Source organism: Felis catus, chromosome F2 (genome assembly GCF_018350175.1).
Source record: "Felis catus isolate Fca126 chromosome F2, F.catus_Fca126_mat1.0, whole genome shotgun sequence".
Taxonomy (NCBI): Eukaryota; Metazoa; Chordata; class Mammalia; order Carnivora; family Felidae; genus Felis; species Felis catus.
The window spans coordinates 72,701,791-72,720,420 of NC_058385.1; the positions used below are offsets into that span (position 1 = coordinate 72,701,791).

The 18,630-nt window shown below is 46.3% G+C and overlaps 1 protein-coding gene across 3 annotated transcripts in view; it reads right to left on the bottom strand.

Annotated features, from left to right (window-relative positions):
• Positions 1 to 18,630, bottom strand: part of ADCY8 (adenylate cyclase 8) — a 226,152-nt gene that overhangs the window by 98,013 nt on the left and 109,509 nt on the right. For all 3 annotated transcript variants that reach the window (XM_019823138.3, XM_019823137.3, XM_004000120.5), the window contains exons 6-7: positions 9,850 to 10,008; positions 5,208 to 5,478 (exon numbers count right to left, since the gene is read on the bottom strand). In XM_019823138.3, the coding sequence (XP_019678697.1) occupies positions 5,208 to 5,478; positions 9,850 to 10,008 (430 nt within the window). The remainder of the gene's footprint in view (positions 1 to 5,207; positions 5,479 to 9,849; positions 10,009 to 18,630) is intronic.

Genomic DNA, 18,630 nt, shown 5'->3' on the forward strand with positions numbered 1-18,630 from the left:
ATTAATCGATCTCGGCGAATCACAATTTCCTCATTTGTCAAGCAGGCACATCACACTTATCCTGTAAGGTGGGTATGGACATTAAATGGAAACAATATGAATGATGATCCCAACGTGGTACCTGACCCCAGACTCTCTACTTCTAGCACTAGCCATGCTGGGGGCATTTATCTATACCCACAAGGAAGCACAAGGAAGCACATCCGTGTGGTTTTATTGTGTGGAACGCAGAAATTCCACCGACGTCTTCAACCTCCACAGTGCCCTCGTTAATTTCAGATGCCCCGAGTCAGTCTATGGTGTAGAAACCACACATCTCTACAACGAAGCAGCAAATGTGTCCTCTTCTCCAGGGGATTCTTTTAGAAAGCTCAGAGGAGCACCAGAAAAAAAATGTCGTACTGTGATGCCATGGTGGGTGTGAAAGGCATGGACGGGACAATGCTAAGGATTTCACAATCGATGAGGGACAGACTCCAGGCTCTGAGAGGGGGCTTGCTCCTGACGCAGCAGCTTGGCCGATCGCTTGTCATAAAAACCAAGTTAAAATTACTACTGACCTCACACAATACATTTTACAGCAACATGAAAGCTTCCTCTCATAAATCTAAGACGCGGTGTGTCTGATTAAGTTCATTGCTGCTCCTATCATCCATTCTCCGCAAGGCAGTCAAACCGATCTCTTAAGAATCTAAGTCAGAGCATGTCACTGCCCTGCTTAAAACCTTTTATCACTTCCTTTAGAATAAAATCCAAAATCAGCAGGCCTGCAGGGCTGAGCCCCTGTCTCCTTTCACTTCATCTCATACCCCTTTCTTCCCTGCTCATTATGTTCTAGGACAAGGGCCTTTTTAACCCTTTTCTAACGCACCAAACCTTTTCCCACTTCAGGGCCTTTGCACTAGCTGTTTTCTCTGTCTGCAAAGCTCTTCTCCCGGTCATTTGCATCTAGGGCCCTTTAAGCACTCCAACAGAATCTTTAGAGGCCTCTACAATCCTCCTGAGTAATTCTATTCACCTCCTATTCATAGATCTCTACTTCTTTGCAGCACAGGTATGTTATAGTTCATTGGCTGCATTCCCCGTAAGAGGCAAGCTCCTGCAGGACGGGGACCAAGCCTGTGTCCTCACTACTGGGTCTCCAGGATCTAGAATGCTGGGTGCCTGTTAAATAACTCGATGAGTAAGAGCCCAAGCCCACAGGCAGATTTTAGACAGAACATGCAACCAACAGGGAAATGTGATCTTTAATGTAAGAACCGTTTTCTTCAGTCTTCACTTAACATCCCAAGTTCTGTCTTTATTCCGAGAGCTTTGGTGACCATGTTGATGACCCATCTAATAAGCTCGCCTTGAAATTTCTGGACATCCTCCCTAAAGGTCAAAGTCTTCATTTTCGGTCTGCTCCCGTGACCTGCTTCCGCTTTTATAGTCTTAACTTTCAATAGTCTACCATGATTCAAACTTCCTGACTTCTAGCCTTCTTACTTTCATTCCACCTAGAGGCTCAGAGCATAGGCGGCTTCCCTGGTAACTGAGCCTGGGTTCAGGAAGCCAAGACACCAACTCAGTGAGCAGAACACCTGCCCTTGTTAAGAGTCAGGGATGCAAAGCGTAAGTGCTCAGCGCATCCAAGAGCAACCTGGATACCAGAACCCAGAGGGCTGAAGGGCAATTTTAACCTAAATGGGCACAGACATAGGGGCAGGAGGGTGCACAACGTCAGAACAAAGAGATTATCTTTAGGTGTAGTCAGGGACCAGAAGATACCACCGAGGGCCCAGAAAGAATTCTTAGTAACATCTCTTGCTGTTTCAAACCACTGATAGACTCCTGAAATGGGCATCGGGGAGGGGAGAGGAATGGAGTTGGGGCTCTTCTTGGAAATCCAGAGTTCTTTCGTATCAACTGTGACAATCTGGCTCCTGACCCCATCACCTCATCAAATCTGCCTCCTGCCAGTGATGGTTTTCAATCTAATTCCCATTGGTAGTTTCCCTTCTTCACCACCCTGGGCCTCTTGGTTACGGCTGACATTGTTGATTGCCCCCTCCTTCTCAACATGCTATGTTCTGCAGGCTTCTGTGACACCACATCCTCTAATTCTCTCCTGATCACTCTGACTGCTTCCTATCTGTGTCTGTCGTGGGATTCTTACTCGCTTTCACCTCCCATCAGGTGCCCCCCAACATCTCTCCTGTGCCCTCTTATCGCTTTATTTTACATTTCCCTACAGTGATCTCTGTCCCTCTCGTGGCTTCAATTTGCATGCAGGTCCTGATGACTGCCAGGTTCACATCTCTTGCACTGTTCTTTCGTGTCTGAGCTTCAGAAGCGTGTGTTCCATAGCCTTCTGGATCTCTCTCCCTGGGCCATCCCAGGCACCTCAAGCTCAACATGCCCCAAACTGAATTCCTAGTGTTTCCTTCCCAGTCTTCCTCCATTCCAGTTTGGCTTATTTTCAGAGGGCGGTTCTACCATCTCCCCAGTCACCTGGAAGTCGGGTTTGACTGGCTCCTCCCCCTTACCACCTGTAGCTATCATTTCACTCATTCATTCATTCATTCAACAAACTGTAATCAAGCCCTGCTACCTACCAGATACTGTTCTAAGTGCGGGCACAACAATGGTTAAGTGAAATCTATGTTTCCTGTCTTCATGAAGCATATAAACTCCCGGCTGACTTTACCTCCAAAGTGTTTCTTTCCTCTGTCCCTCCTTCCCTTTCATCACTACTAGTAGTTGGCATATAATAGATGCTCAATTAATCTTTACTGAATGAATGAACACATGAGAACGTAACTCTCTGAACATCTGCTGTCTACACAGCACAGATTACGGCTCGGCATACTGATGTCATTAAAAATATTTCTAAGCACACATTATGAATCATTAGAAGCCAAAACATCTGGCCAATTTAGCTGGAACCCCCCCTTCCCCAGTGAAGCATTAGTATGTTTCATCTGTCTTATCCAAACACTCAGATGGTCTGGGCTTTCTGCAGCACTGACTGGGTGTTTGGCAGTGAGCAGGCTCAGCCAGACCCCTCCTGATCCCTCCCAAGTGCACATTATGTCTCTGAATTACACGCATGGCTCCCTGACTCCCAGAGTTAAGCCTAAGCACAAACTCTGAGAGCCTAGCCTGTGACCATTGCAACCAATTCAGTCATTTCCAAAATGTTATCAGTGCCACTCGGTTACTTATGAATATCAACACACATTCACTGGCTTCTAAGTCTGGAGACATCAAAATGAATTGAGATTATTCGTGCTGAAAATGGTACAGATGAATTGTATCCAGGCAAAATTCGGCATCGCAAGAACTACACGGTATGGTTAAACACCAGAATATAATTTTTGACTGATGATGACACGTCGTAACAGCTACTCCATGACACCAACAAGTTACCTTTAGGAAACCAGCAAAGAAAATATTCCAACTATTCCTATGCAATTTTACCAGGTCAATCAATCATGAGATAAAACCCAGCATCTCTACTTCTCTCTGCTTGGTTCTCAATTATTAGTAGCAAGGTCAGGTACAACAGAGATTAGAACCATCAGGAATTACCCCAACTTCCACAATCAGCGTAAATAGAAAGCGTTTCAAATGGAAAGACCAAAAAGAAAAACAGAAAACAATAAACGCAAGAGAGAATTTCATGCACCGTTACGGAGGTATCCAGGGTGAGGCACACATCTCCTCTCTTAATAACTGGGATTCAGGCTCAAGCTCAAACTAGGCAAAGGGAACAGAGAGGACACCGTCAGCTGGCCGTGCACCCACTGCGGAAGTATACAAGACCGTTATTTTGTAGAACAGCAAACTGTACCTTGCGTGCGGCTCCAAAGATGGAAAGAAGGGAAGGCACTGAAATCACGTGATGACGTGTGTGGACACAGAATTTGGGGGAAAATGAAACACTCAGAAGAAACGCAAAGACCTAAATGTAGGCTCTTACAAGGCCCGCAGGCTTAGCTGGACCTACATCCTTCCCCAGTGGAATGTGACCCAGGCGCTGTTCTGTATGTAGCTTCTTCACACAGAACTGGAAAGAGACAGGTTAACCTGACCTCCGGGTGCCCCAGGCATCTTTCAAGTGCAGAAGAAAGAGGGAAGACTTTCGGAATTGTAACTGTTTCCGTTTTAAATGTCTTTAGGCAGATAGATTTTTCTTATCTGCAAGTCAATGAGAACAGTTCAGGTTCATGAACTGAAACAACCCTTTTACGTCTTCATAAAGCTGGTGACACCTTGGTGTGGTTGACTGACTGCACAGCACTTTCAGCTTTTGCTTGAGAAACTATTTCCAAGTCTTATATAATATACTGGCTCTTGTTTGTTTCTTTAAAAGGCCTGTCACATGAACTGACACAAATTCGGCTACCTGTGCTTGGCCTAAATGATTAAAAGTAAACTCCTAAGAAGGCCCGTAATTTAGCCCATGCTCTGGACAAGCATGCCAGGGATAAGAGCACCTTTGAACCTCTCTGGTTCTCTCCCCCCAGATCAGTCTCCCTTTTCTGGTACGTCTTGGAGTCCGAGCATCTCATCAGATTTAGTGTGATTCTGGTATTGGAAGAAATCATTTTGAAAATAATTTGATTACTAGTGAGTTACACCTATGTACCAACTTAGTAGCCCTGCCCTGCATTTAAGATACAAGTCCGCATTAAATAGGAACAGAACTATGTAGGCAGCTCTGAAATGGAAGGCTACTCCTGAATGCTCTGGTGCTCCCCCTGGGCATCACTTGGTGATGCTTTTATGTTCCCAGATCAACAGTGCCCTCCTGATTTTGAATTTCAGAGGGCAACTCAGAACTCCTCGCCTACCAGCTGCCTAAGAAATGGTATTCTCACGGACTTGATCTTCAACTCTTGTGGTTACATTAATAACATCAGGTTTATCTTTTCCAACACGAGTAATTTTGGGAGGGGATGGAGATTATAACCCACCTTCACAGGACATTTATTTTCAGCTAGGTCAAAAAAAAAAAGAGGCTGTGGGGAACCCTCTGGCATTTCTGGGATTTCCTGAAATTGCATACATGGGTTAATTGCATCATAGGAGAGATGTTTAATTGTTTGCAATCACAATGCTCAGCAGAGAAAGGGTTAAAAAGATGAACCGGTTCTCTCTGGGCTGGGGGTACACTACAGCATGCATTCGTGGCTAACCAGAAGAAGGAAGCCAGGACTTACGTTCTGTTTCCCCACTATGTTATCAAAGGGCAGTTCGGGGCTCCAGGATCCTTCTGTGAATGTCGCCCCACTGTTTCTCGTGTCTGAGAAGCTCACCGACTCCTTGACAATGTCTTCGGGCAAGGTCAGTAGGCTCTCCTCAGGCTGCTTAATCAAATAGGTCTCTATGTTATGCTTCCTCAAGAATTCGTTTCTCTCTTTACCATGACCCTCTTCCACATTATAGTCACCGTTGAGGCAGTCCAGCGTGGCTTTGGAAATGTGAATCCTCCTGTGTGCACAAAGCATAGGTCATTATACACTCCCGAGGGGGCCTGCAAAGGCCATCACTGGTTTTTGTCCTGTGCAAAGCCAACATCAGGGCCACACACGCATGCCACGAAGACAAGTTCTCAAAGACAATATGCGTTCCCCTAAAAAAGCAGAAAGAATGAAAGAAAACAGAAGTACAAGCCTAAATCAGTGAGCAGCATTATCGCTGACTTCACCCCCAGGGTCACTGCGGCCTCTGATAAAATACAGCCTTGCTGAGCCACACTTAAGCACTTCTTTTGGCTTTTCTTAGGACTGTCAGACTGACCCCAGAAACCTTCAAGAATCAGTGATTTTTCAGCGTTGTTATTGTACGAGACAAACAAGTTCCATATATGTTTCTGTACCCGACAGCAATTACTGTCCAGATCACCATGAAACAACAGTAGTTTTCTCATGGTCTTGGGACTTTTCTTATCATTTTAATTTTTTTTTTAACTGTTTTGAATGTTTACTTTTGAGAGAGAGAGAAGAGCGGGGAAGGGGCAGAAAGAGAGGGAGACACAGAACCGGAAGCAAGCTCCAGGCTCTGAGCCGTCAGCACAGAGCCCGACGCGGGGCTCAAACTCATGTCCAGTGAGATCATGACCTGAGCCAAAGTCAGACGCTCAACCGACTAAGCCACCCAGGTGCCCCTTCTCCTATCATCTTAACTTTCACATATTTATGCCTGGATTCTTCAACTTGACTACACGCTTCTTTTTTTTTTTTTTTTTTTTTCAACGTTTTTATTTATTTCTGGGACAGAGAGAGACAGAGCATGAACGGGGGAGGGGCAGAGAGAGAGGGAGACACAGAATCGGAAACAGGCTCCAGGCTCCGAGCCATCAGCCCAGAGCCTGACGCGGGGCTCGAACTCACGGACCGCGAGATCGTGACCTGGCTGAAGTCGGACGCTTAACCGACTGCACCACCCAGGCGCCCGGCTACACGCTTCTTAAGAACAAAGGCAAGTCTTACAGGTTCACGGGGCTGCCTGCAGGGTCCTTTAGGAAAAGCACTCGATGATGTCCTTTCCTCTAGAAAGCGTACATGTCAAGGAGCAGGGAACAAAGCTGGGGAATGCAGGCAGGCAGCTGGCTAGGCTCACTCACAAGGTAAGTGACTCATGTGAACATCATTACTGGCCATCCCAGCTCATGATCCAAGTTTCATTTTTTTGTTTCGTTTAGCAAAACAATAGACGGCTTAAGGATCAGACTTCAGTTGTGGGAACTTCGTATGGTAAATCCTTTGGTGAAGAGCATTTCTGTCCTCATAACTGTCTAACTCAGGCAGACTACTTACTGTGACGTATCACGGTCTGGGTAGATTAGTGTGGTGATGCTTAGCACCGACTGTTTGGGCAGATTGGATTGAAACCACTTGCTAGCTGAGACATCTTGGGCAAACTACTTACACTTTCTGCAAATGTGTTTTCTCACCCATAAACATGGGAAAATAACAGTACCCACCTCTTAGGGTCATTGTATTACAGGAGTCGATTTGTGTAAAGGAGTCAAGACAGTACATGATGGATGTACTGCACATACCCTAAAAGCAAGTGCTAACTTACTACATTATTCTCAAAAATGCCGCTGTGATCATGTCACTGTCGTTTATTCCTCGTATCCTCAAGGCTTATAGGACACGACTCAAGTCCTGAACAGGCTTCTAAGCCTCTATTCTCTGGTTTCTGTCACTTCAAAGCTCATTTTCTGACACTGCTCCCCTACTCTACCCTGTGCTTTCTCCAGCTAATCAGGTAACCAGCATTTCTTCAAATTCAAGGTGCCATTTCATGACTACTAAACTCAGAACAAGGCACTCTCTCTGCCAAGAATGCTCACGCCATGTTTTCTACATGATAATTTTCTATTCCCTGATTCAGCTCAGAAGTCATTTCCTTAGGTTGATTTTAGTGCTCCTCTGAATGAATGAATGAACGAGTGTATGAATGAATAAGGTGGATGCTTGATATTTTGCTTGGCTTCTGCAATCCTAAAAAAAAAATATAGCCAAGGAAACAATAAAATTTTTTGAAAGAGGCGTTTCCAAATACACTGTACTTTTCACCCATCCTGCTGAACCCCTGCTTACAGGGAATAATAACTCACTGCAAAGGACATGTAAAGAAACAGCATTTCTGACTATTTAAGATCTATTCTCCGTATTTTCCAAATAAGTGTCGTTGTGCATAGTCTTCGATCTCAAAGGCAAGGCAAGATACTAAAAATAAAAGTGTGCGAAACACATTTTGAGCTCTCGAGAAATGTGTTGAGTAAGTGCAAATTATTCTCGTGATGGATTTTGTGAACGCTTGGGGACTCAGTCATGCTAACCGAGGAAAACAGAGAGGTCACTTGACCTTTTATGAAATGGATGTTCCAGTCTCCTTTCTCAGATCAGGCTCAGAACTGGGTGCTAGAAAGCCATCTTCTTCTCCCCGGCAAAAGGAAACTCCTGGAAGGGTTTCGTTAGGTCCTAGGGTTGATTTTCTCTTAAAATAATTAAGTTAAATACCAACTTCATTTGATATTTTCTCTGGATTCTACATTTCATTATTCTGCTGCCAGTGCTCAGGGGAACTAATATTTGCATGTACTGAATCAATATTATGTTTCCCATAGTGGAAGGCATCCTCGTTTTTATTTATTACTGATTCCTCCGCTGAAGTTCCAATCAATATATGCTTAAATGTTTTGATAGAAACTGGGCTTCAGATGTTCATTTTCATCCTTGCTATCGCCTCGAGGCCGTGGGTAAGGCATTTGCAGATGACAGCGTGCGTAATGACATTTCCCTCTAAGGGAATGAATCAGTTCTCAGACAGTATTCTCATATATTGAATGGCGGGCCGACATTTTCTAGTAATTTCAAATGCTAGGATGTAATAATAATAACAGCCATGATAGTAAATAAGATGTAACAATTGGGTAGCACTTAGTTTGCATACGTGCTACTTTGTAGCCAAAGCTATTATATATGCTTAGTTGCATGGATCGTCTCCTACAGTCTCCATTCTTCCAACAACTCTAGGGGACAGGCATTTCTTCCCCTCCTTTTGTGGATGGTGCAAACTGGCCCAGACACAATGGTGGGTGTTGCCCATTTGGTAGATGAGAAAACGCACCTTCGTGGATACGGAGCATCAAATCACAGGTACCTTATCAGGATGACCAGCTCTTCTTTCATAGTGAGGAAAGTGAGACTCAGAGAAGGTACGTGTTGGCTTGAGAGCACACAGACACAGCAATGAAAGCTCTAGGTGCCGTGCCTGCTTTCTATGATTGTTAAGATTAACAGAGCTTAGTACGGGGCAGAGTGGAAATCCTGCTTTCTCTGATACCGCGCCCACAGTTTACTTCCCATGATACCATGTTACCTGATATTAAATATAATTAGCAAGGAATGATGACAGATACCAGAGAATTCTGTGACTCCAAATGTAGGGCTGGGGGTGAGGGGTGGGGAAAGGAATATGCATAGGTGTTCTATCTTAGCTTTCTGGCTGTCTATTGGTCTATCTATCATCTATCTATCTATCTATCTATCATCTATCTACCTATTACGCATCATCTCTTAGAAAGAAAGAGTGTGCAAAAAGTCAGTACACCTTACTGGCTTACATATATCTAAAATCTCATCAGGCCCCATGTGTGTAAGCAGAATCTCACTACTACTTTCCAGGGTTCATTGACCCCTTCCAGGCCACTAGCACCTTTGAGGATTCCATACCCATTGGTCTTGCTCACATTTGGAGAGCTGAGTTTTTCTTTTTTTTTTTTTTTTAATTTTTTTTCACGTTTATTTACTTTTGAGACAGAGAGAGATGCAGCATGAACGGGGGAGGGTCAGAGAGAGGGAGACACAGAATCTGAAACAGGCTCCAGGCTCTGAGCAGTCAGCACAAAGCCCGACGCGGGGCTCGAACTCACGGACCGTGAGATCATGACCTGAGTCGAAGTCGGCCGCTTAACCGACGGAGCCACCCAGGCGCCCCGAGAGCTGAGTTTTCAAGGGAGGGTAAGGTCGTATAGAAAGAAGGTCAGGAGGTCTCATCCCTGGCTGCCCAGGAGAATTGCTTTAAGAAGTTACAGATTCTCCACACATTTTGCTTTCTATGAACTGACATGGGGTCTGGACACCACTGTTTTTAAAATGCTTCTCTGCTGATTTTCAGCGTGAACTCAAGTCTGAAAACCAACGTTTGTGTGAAGTTTTAACGTTCTGTCTCCGCCCAAACGATGGTTTCTTAGATGGAGACCTCCAAATTCTGCACAGGGAAAACGATCACAAAGGGAGCAGACGATAAGGGTTAAACAAGAAAAGGGCTTTGCTTTTGACTTACCCAGGGATTCCTCCAGACTCAAGTTTGTTCGCGATGTCCACGTCCCAAGACCAGACATCAAACTGCCACTTCCTCAGACCCAACACGCCACACAGCACCGAGCCCGAGTGGATTCCGATCCGCATGTCAACATCATGCTTCGTCCTTGACCTCACATACCTGTTGACATAGGTGAACGAAAAGACGCGCATAAGGCCAGAGCAGACACTCTTGGCCTCGGCGGCAGCCCTAACCTTTCCAACTCCGTAAGTTCAACTCCTGCCCATTCATATGCAACCTCTTCCATGAAGCCTTGTTAGATTTCCTGGTAGCTGGAAGGCTTCCCTTCCTCCCCCAAACTCCCGTGGTCTTCTATCTGAAATTTTAAGGGTCCTTATCACCCTCCTCCCTAAGCCTGTTCATTCTACACAACCTGCCTCAGAGAATGGCCTCAACATCGTTGTCTGCCCCCTAGTGCATAACCCGGGATCGACCATAGATTCCGCTCTCTCCGGTACACTCCTTTTCCAACCCAAGTATTTTCATTTTCATTCAGTTTCCTTCTCTCTGTTCCTCCCGCTAGCATTCTACTTCAGCATACTTCGGTGCTTTGGTTCAGAGTCCTTGCTCCAGCCTGACCTTCCTCCAGCCTGTGCTCTACACGGCTGTCACAAACGCAAATGCGACCTTGTCATTCTGTCACTCCCTTGATGAAAACTCTTTCCTGCCCTCCTATCCCCAGAGCCGTCTCCGAACAGAGCGCTCCCATCCCGGGGCTGAGCGGGTTCGTCCAATGGCATGCAGGAAGAAAATGTTAGGACCCCATCTACAGCTCTTTAAAAATCTTCACCAAAATTTGATATATAGGTTGCTCTCAGGGATCGCACAGGGTCCACGCCAGATGGTCCTCTGACTGCAGGCACGGACGAAGCTTCTTGAGAAAAGAAAGGACTGCTACTCTTGGAAGGTTTCCGCAGGCACCCACATCCCTTCTTAACGTACAGAGCAGTTCAAACAATTTTAGCTTATGCGTTAAACGATGTTGTTTATGTAGAAAGAAATTCAAACGGTAGAATACAATACTGCTGACCCTTGAACTACGCCTGGAGATTCATGCCTTGTAAACAGTTGGGCTTAAAAACGTGACTCCCCTGCCCCCCCTTTTCTGAAAGAATAAACGAATGAACGATTCCACGTACGAAACTGAGTGTTCGTGTTCGCTCTTCCTAACAAACTATAAGATCATACAAAGTTATTTCTTTAAATAGGAAGGTAAAATTGCGATGGGTTGAAAATATAGAAGTATTGAAATAAATCAGACTCTAGGAAGGCAGCCATGGAAGAATGTCTGTGGCTAAAGAAACAGTCCTCATCCCTGGTGAAGAATCCGGTTTCTGGATTTAACTTTAACTTTGAAGTTAACACTATACAGTATCCACTGATGATGCTAATAGCGGAAGCCATGTGAAAAACCGGAAGGAGGCAAGAGGAGAAACAGCGTCCAGCACTTGAGAGGAGCATTTGAGCTCTGATGCCTTTTCCCCATGAGTTTTTGTGAGGCAGGTCGCTGGGAGAGGTCCTCAGTGCTGTTTGCCAGCTGTGTTTAGTACCACAGGATCCAAGCACGTGGGAGGATTGCACTTACCTGTACATTTCACGTTGCTTTCAGCCAACGAAATGTGAACAGAAGTGAACGTGCGCGATTCCCTTCCGGGAAGAGGCTTTAAGAGCCTGAACAATCACACTCCCTTGTCCTTTTTTATCCCCCCTCTTTCTGTGTCAATCATCAGTCAAGGCCATTGGGGCAGCCTTCTAAACCAGAGTTTTTTTTTTTTTTTTTTTAATTTTTTTAAACGTTTTATTTTTTGAGAGACACAGAGAGAGAGACAGAATGTGAGCAGGGGAGGGGCAGAGAGAGAGGGAGGCACAGAATCCAAAGCAGGCTCCAGGCTTTGAACTGTCCACCCAGAGCCTGATGCGGGGCTCGAACCCACGGGTGCGAGATCATGACCTGAGCCGAAATCAGACACTCAACTGACTGAGCCACCCAGGTGTCCCAACCAGGGTTCTTTTTTTAAACATTTTTAAAATGCTTATTTATTTCGAGAGACAGAGCGAGAGAGGGGGAGAGGCAGAGAGAGCGAGCAAGAGAGAGAGAATATCTAAAGAAGGCTCCACTTTCTCAGCACAGAGCCCGATGTGGGCTCAAACCCACAAACCTAGAGATCATGACCTGAGCCCAAATCAAGAACCAGATGCTTAACCAACTGAGCCACCCAGGTGCCCCTAAACCAGGGTTCTTGAGTGAGGATGATGCACAGTGGTACCCTTCCACTCTCCCAACCCTCCCAGGGGACAAGAAATGTGAGTGAAAACTATTTGCTATTTTAAGACCCTGAGATTTGGTGGGATGTTTATTACTTCAGCATAACCAGGGCTATGCTGACTGGCACAATCATTATTCCAACGTACCTTCTTCTCATTAACCCCTATGGTTGTAGGCGTTAATATGGGCTCTGCATGACCTTAGGCAAATTACTTAACTTCCTTCTATAAAATGGGAATAATAAGATCAGTGTCAGGATGGAGTGCATAAATGCATGCAGAGTTGAGAAAGTGTGTGGCACAGATGTAGGACGAGTTGGTCGCTTATCACATATGACGGGACTGCAGCCCAGGCAAGTAGAAGGATTTTCTTGTGGTCACAGAGCCGGTCAGCAAGATTCTAGGACCAAAGTGGGGCTGCTGTGTCTTCAAACCTCGGCCTCTGTGCAACACAGGTGCTGTCTATGGCACGTGATCCTGGGTCAACAGCTCAGTCTGACCCTGAGTTTCAATGGTTACAAAATAAGGCTCTAGCAGATTGTTTTACTAACAGAGGCTTTGTGAGCCCCAAAGGAGGTAATGGATGTTAAGATGCTTCGCCAACTAATTGTGAGGGACTAACGAACAGCACACTGTGCTAATGCCATTAGGTAATTAACATGACACAGGGACTGCATGGGAACGTCTTAATGAAAAGGCATTTAGGTCTTTTATTTTCTTTCACCAGGCAAAAATCGTAACAGGACCAAATTTCCTTACTGCGTTTTTTTTTTTTCCTTCCCTTTCTTTTTGTTCCGTCTGGGACTTGTCTCAAACGAAAGACAGCCATGAAACGGTGTGAAAGTAATGAATAATTTACAGGCATCGATCGTCCTCCTTGGAAAGGCTACCCGGCAGTTGCACAGCATCTCAACCGTGTTTCAGGATCAGTGCTGGAGGGGACGGACGTGGCACACGCCTGTATGTGTGTCGCGTACAGACACGGATGTGGCCACCCCCACGCCCTGAGCGTTGCCGAGGCTAAAACGAACGGAATCTGCTCTGAGTTCCGAGTCTCGCCCACTTCCTCCACGGCGGAGCCCCAGGGATATTTTGCTGTGTCGCACCAGCCGCAGATCAAGAGAAAATGACTGTAGATCACTTGCGTCCTAAACACCGGCACCTTCTCCTTCCTCCCCACGAACTCTGAGCTTCTGGAGGGCGAGGGTATGATCTATTTCCACGTGACCCAGACCTTACTTAGCACAGCGCTGAGCGCATAGGGTCGGTCCATGCTCCAAAGTATTTCCTGAATTAACGGCCACAGCTCAGAGGCTTTTCTTGCTCTCTAGCCCCACGTGGTCCTCGGATGCTTCTGAGAGCCCTGGGAACCACAGGGATGGCTTTGAACCTGCCAGCTGGGGAGGCGGCACCCCCCTCCCCCAACTCCCCCCTTCCAATAAAGCATCTCTGCTTCTCACGTTAAGCTTCCGTCTAACATTTCTTTTAGGTAAAGAATGCACTGAATAATTATTATTAGTTTTTGGCTCTGCGCGGACAGCACGGAGCCTGCTTGGGATTCTCTCCTCTTTCTCTCTCCCTCCCCACCCTCAAAATAAACAAATAAAATAAAAACTCAAAGCGATAATAATTATTATTCGTTTTTTGCAGCCGTATGTCAAGCTGGGGACCAACAACACAACAATAGACCCGCAAAAGTTTGAAAACGTCATTTCTTTCAAGGGAGTCGTTAAAGAGGAGAGGGCTCGGTGAGTGGCAGAGCATGAAAAGCACGAGACTTTTTCTTTTGGTTTCAGGGCTTCAAATGGTTCTTTCTGAAGCCAGTTAATCAATCTGTAGAAGGTGCTGGAGGAATGGTAGCCGTCACTGATCTGTGATCAGCCGTCACTGATCTGTGAATCAGACTCTCTCCACTGTTAAGTAAATGGATGAACAAAAAGACCAACTTCCACACTGGAGCAGTTGGCACCGTGGGAGGAAGGACACCCAAGTCCTTGGCTTTGGGGGCAGAGACCGGAGTTCGAATGCTGGCTCTACCCCTTGCTGCCTGCGGGAACCACAGCGAACGTATGTTCCCCCTTCCCCTCTGGCAGTGGAAGTGGTGTGGGCTCCTCAACGCAAATCACTTCAACGCCACCAAGAGGCAGACTCCGCATTAAAGCAGGCCCAGGTGTGAAGCTGGGTTTCCCCACTCGCTGGCTGTGGGTCTCAGGCTGGGTGCCTTAGGCCCCCCCTGCTGCCTTCTCAGGTGCAGTGGGAAAGAGAAGGGGTCCTTTGTGGAACCTCTAGGATGCTTGGCAAAATCACGTACATAAAGCACTTAACCTGGTGTATTCAAACGCCCCAAAAGAATGGCCGATACCGATTTTTGTTAGTAATACCGACTTGTAATCACAAAAGAATTAACACAGGTTGAGGGGCCTGCGTGGCTCAGTTGGTTAAGCGTCCAACTCTGAGTTTCAGCTCAGGTCATGATCTCACGGGTGGTGAGTTTAAGCCCTGAGTCAGGCTCTTGACAGTGTGGAGTCTGCTTGGGATTATCTCTCTCTCTGTGTATGCCCCTCCCCCACTCATGCTTGCACTCTCTCTCTCTCTCTCTCTCAAAATAAATAAGCAAACTTTACACTCACAAGCATTTTCTTATACCACTGAATATTAATGTAAACCATGGTGCTTCATGGTTACCCATTTTTCTATTTTGTAGTATGCCAAAAGTTATCCAACTATTTATTTGCCTTTGCATATACAGAGTCCATTGGACACGGCTCAGCATCTTTTATCTGCCACTTACAAGCCGTGTGCCATTGATCAGAAGTTACTTACCCTATCAGAGCTTCAGGTCCCTCCTCTGGAAAGTGGGGAAAGTAACAGTAGTTCCCGCACAGGGTTTAGGTGAGGGGAGTTAGGAACTTTAGCTTAGTGCCTGGCACATGCTGAAACTTCCACTAATCGTAGCTTTAGCAACTATTATTACTAGATATATTCAATCTCCACCATTGTAAGTAATTTTTCAAAATAAAAATCCTGTCCATGGACTGAAGAACACTCTGACTGCTACATCTTTAAGAGGAGAGGGGGCTTTATGGCTGCTGTAGATAATGGTATTTCAGAACAAAGAGAGAGGGGGCATTAGGGGGACAGAAAAAGAGACAGTGATTGGTAGAGGAGGGGAAGGAAGGAAGGAAGGAAGGAAGGAAGGAAGGAAGGAAGGTGGGAAGGAGGGAAGGAAGGGAGGGAGGAAGGGAAGGAAAGAAGGATGGAAGGAAGGTGGGAAGGATGGAAGGAAGGGAAGAATGAAGGAAGCAAGGGAGGGAGGAAGGAAAGAAGGATGGAAGGAAGGAAGGAAGGAAGGAAGGAAGGAAGGAAGGAAGGGAAGAAAGAAGGAAGAAAGGTGGGAAGGAGGGAAGGATGGAAGGAAAGAAGGAGGGAGGGAGGGAGGGAGGGAAGGAAGGAAGGAAGGAAGGAAGTTAGGAAGGAAGGAAGAAGGGAAGGAAGAAAGGAAAGAAGGAGGGAGGAAGGAAGGGAAAAAGTGGGGGAAGGAAGGAAGGAAAGAAAGAAGAAAGAAGGAAGAAAGGTGGGAAGGATGGAAGGAAAGAAGGAAGGAAGGAAGGAAGGAAGGAAGGAAGGAAGGAGGAAAGGAAAGAAGGAGAAAGTGAGGAAGGGAAGGAAGGAAGGAAGAAGGGAAGGAAGAAAGGAAGGAGAGAGGGAGAAGGAAAGAAGGAGGGAGGAAAGAAGGGAAAAAAGGGGAAGGAAGGAAGGAAGGAAGGAAGGAAGGAAGGAAGGAAGGAAAGAGGGAGTGAGGGTGGGAGACAAGGAAGGAAGGAAATAAGGAGGGAAGGAAGGGGCAGTGACGGGGAAGTGGAGAAAAAGAGCTCAAAAGAAATACAAGAAACAGAGAGAGAGACTGAGCAGGAGACACCAGGAGGGGGCCTGGGCATTTCTGCCTCCAGGAAGGGCGGCAAAAACTCCTGTTTCTCACTCCTTGTCCTGCTGTGTGGCTTGGCAGGGCAACTCCACCACAGGGATTAAGATCTTTGCTCCAAGTAACTGTTGGGGACCAGCCAGTTCCTGCTCGCCATGCTGGTGTCGTTCTATGACTTTTTAGCAAAGGCGCTGAGAAGACCAGACTCCGCGGTCTTCATGCAGATTCATCCGGGAAACCTTTTCAGATCATGAACAAGGATACTGCCTGTAGCAGCCCACCTTACCCCTGCGCCTTCTCAGCTCTAAAGCCTCCCCCAAAATAGACCCGGGGCGTGTGAAGGGGAGCCCCCTGGAGCCACTTTGCAATCTATGTAATGGAACTATTATCTAAGCCTATTTTGATGAATTTAATTTTATGAACAGACATGCACGAAATGGTATTAAGTGCTTCACGAGACATAAAGTTACACTCAATCGCTTTTTTTTTGGCCATTCATCTAGCTAATACCAGGTTTCTAAAATCAAGCATTCTTGATGGAATGGATTTACGATGAGGCTTGATTAAGGCTTCCGATCTTGTTATTCTCAGATGTTAACTGACGTCCCCTCCCTCTTGGTATCGGTTCTGCTAATTTATCAGGGATGTATGAACGGTCTCTTGACCTGTGTGTTGAACCTTCGGCTGTTAATGGGAGGTTTCAGGCATCAGAAGCCATTGCAGAAGCCTGGAGGTGAGAGGCGGGGCGTTAAGACGGTGAAGGCCAATGGCTTCGGAGTCAGAAGGTTCCAGATGGGTGTTCCTTGTTCTGCCACTGAATGGTTGTGTGATTTTGTGCAATTACACAAACACTGTAAGCTCCAGTTTCCTCTCTGGTAAAAGCAGAGGCCAACTTTCAGAGTTTCAACGAGCCAGGATATACCTGTAGAACTCTACTGGTTGGTAATGGCTGCCATCCATTCTGATTGGCTGCCCTAGACTATTCGGTACTGTGGTCACACGAGCGGTTCAGTATTTTGCCTACGACCCCTGCCTACCTCTTAGGATTGTTGTGAGGACTTAATGAGATCATGCATGTAAAACACTTAACTCAGTGCTTGGCAAGTAGCACCATAGGTGGTCAATAAACCCTATGATCACTATTTTCCAAGAACAGAATAGAAAATGTAAGAAAGGAATAGGTTTCTAAAACTTAACTGAGCCAAATTTTCCGGTGTCCAAACTCAGCCTTAACTGCAAGATTCTATTAAAAAATATGTGGACGGTCGTAATGTGCGTGTTATTTATTTGAGTTTTCAAAACCCATTTGGGTTTTCGAAAGAATACTCTGAGGTTGGATCTTACGATCCTCGTTTTGCAGCAGAGTCCCCGCAGGCTCTGAGAAGTCAAGTCACACTTGTCCACGGTCACACACCTAATAACAGGAAGAAGCAGAAACCAGATGAGGTCTGCTGACCGCAGGCCAAGGGCTCATCCCATACATACGCTCGACCCCTTGCCCGTAAGTCACCATTCATTCAGGGAACACCGCCACGGTCGGCATGACCCAGCGACAAACTCTATCTTCAGTAAAGTGGAGTCCCGCCCCAAATCCCTGGAGCACTGTCAACTGCTAAATAAGTTCACTATTCTGATCCACGTCTGGTTTAATTTAAATGTTTACATCACGTATCGTCTCTTGCGGAGACGCTCAGGCTCGCCGGCTCGGATCGTATCGCTCTTCCCTTTCTGTTCCACAGCTACTGCTCCATTCTGGGCCCCGCATCTCTTCCCCCGGTTGCTGCAAAAAATCTCTTCCAACTAGTTTCCTTCGCCATCTGCCTTCTCTCCTCTAGAGTCAACTGGAGGGGCGCCTGGGTGGCTCAGGTGGTTGAGTGTCTGACTCTTGGTATCGGCTCAGGTCGTGATCTCACGGTTTGTGGCATCGAGCTCCGTGTCAGGCTCTGTGCTGACAGTACGGAGCATGCTTGGGATTGTCTCTTTCTCTCTCTCTCCCCTTCTCTCTCTCTGTTCCTCCCCCCCCCCTCTCTCTCTCTCTCAAAATAAATAAACAAACTTTAGAAGCAACCAGAGAGAGAATTACCCACGTCCACGGTTATCCTCCTGAGGCCCAGGCTGGAACAGGACGCCTCCCTTACTTTAAGTGTCAGTGAATTCTCATCACCCGAGGGATAAAGCCACAGTTGTCTCGCAAGGTCAGCAACTATCTGTGCACTAACTCCACTGTCTGGACTTAGAATTGTAGTGATCATCAAGGGCCTGCTTCAAATGCTGAAGACACACACACACACACTTGCACAAATTCACACATGTGCACAAACACACGCCTGCACACGTGTACAGGCACGTATGTGCACGCACATGCATGCACACACCCACACATTACACGTGTGCACACACACACGCCAGACACACACGTATACATAAACACCGCACTTCTATACATATACGCATGCACACACATTCACGCACACACAGGGCTTCTGCCATTCTTAACGGCTAAGAGAGCATATTCTTCACACCTTTGTTTCCAGGAAAACACCTCTATTTTTCCA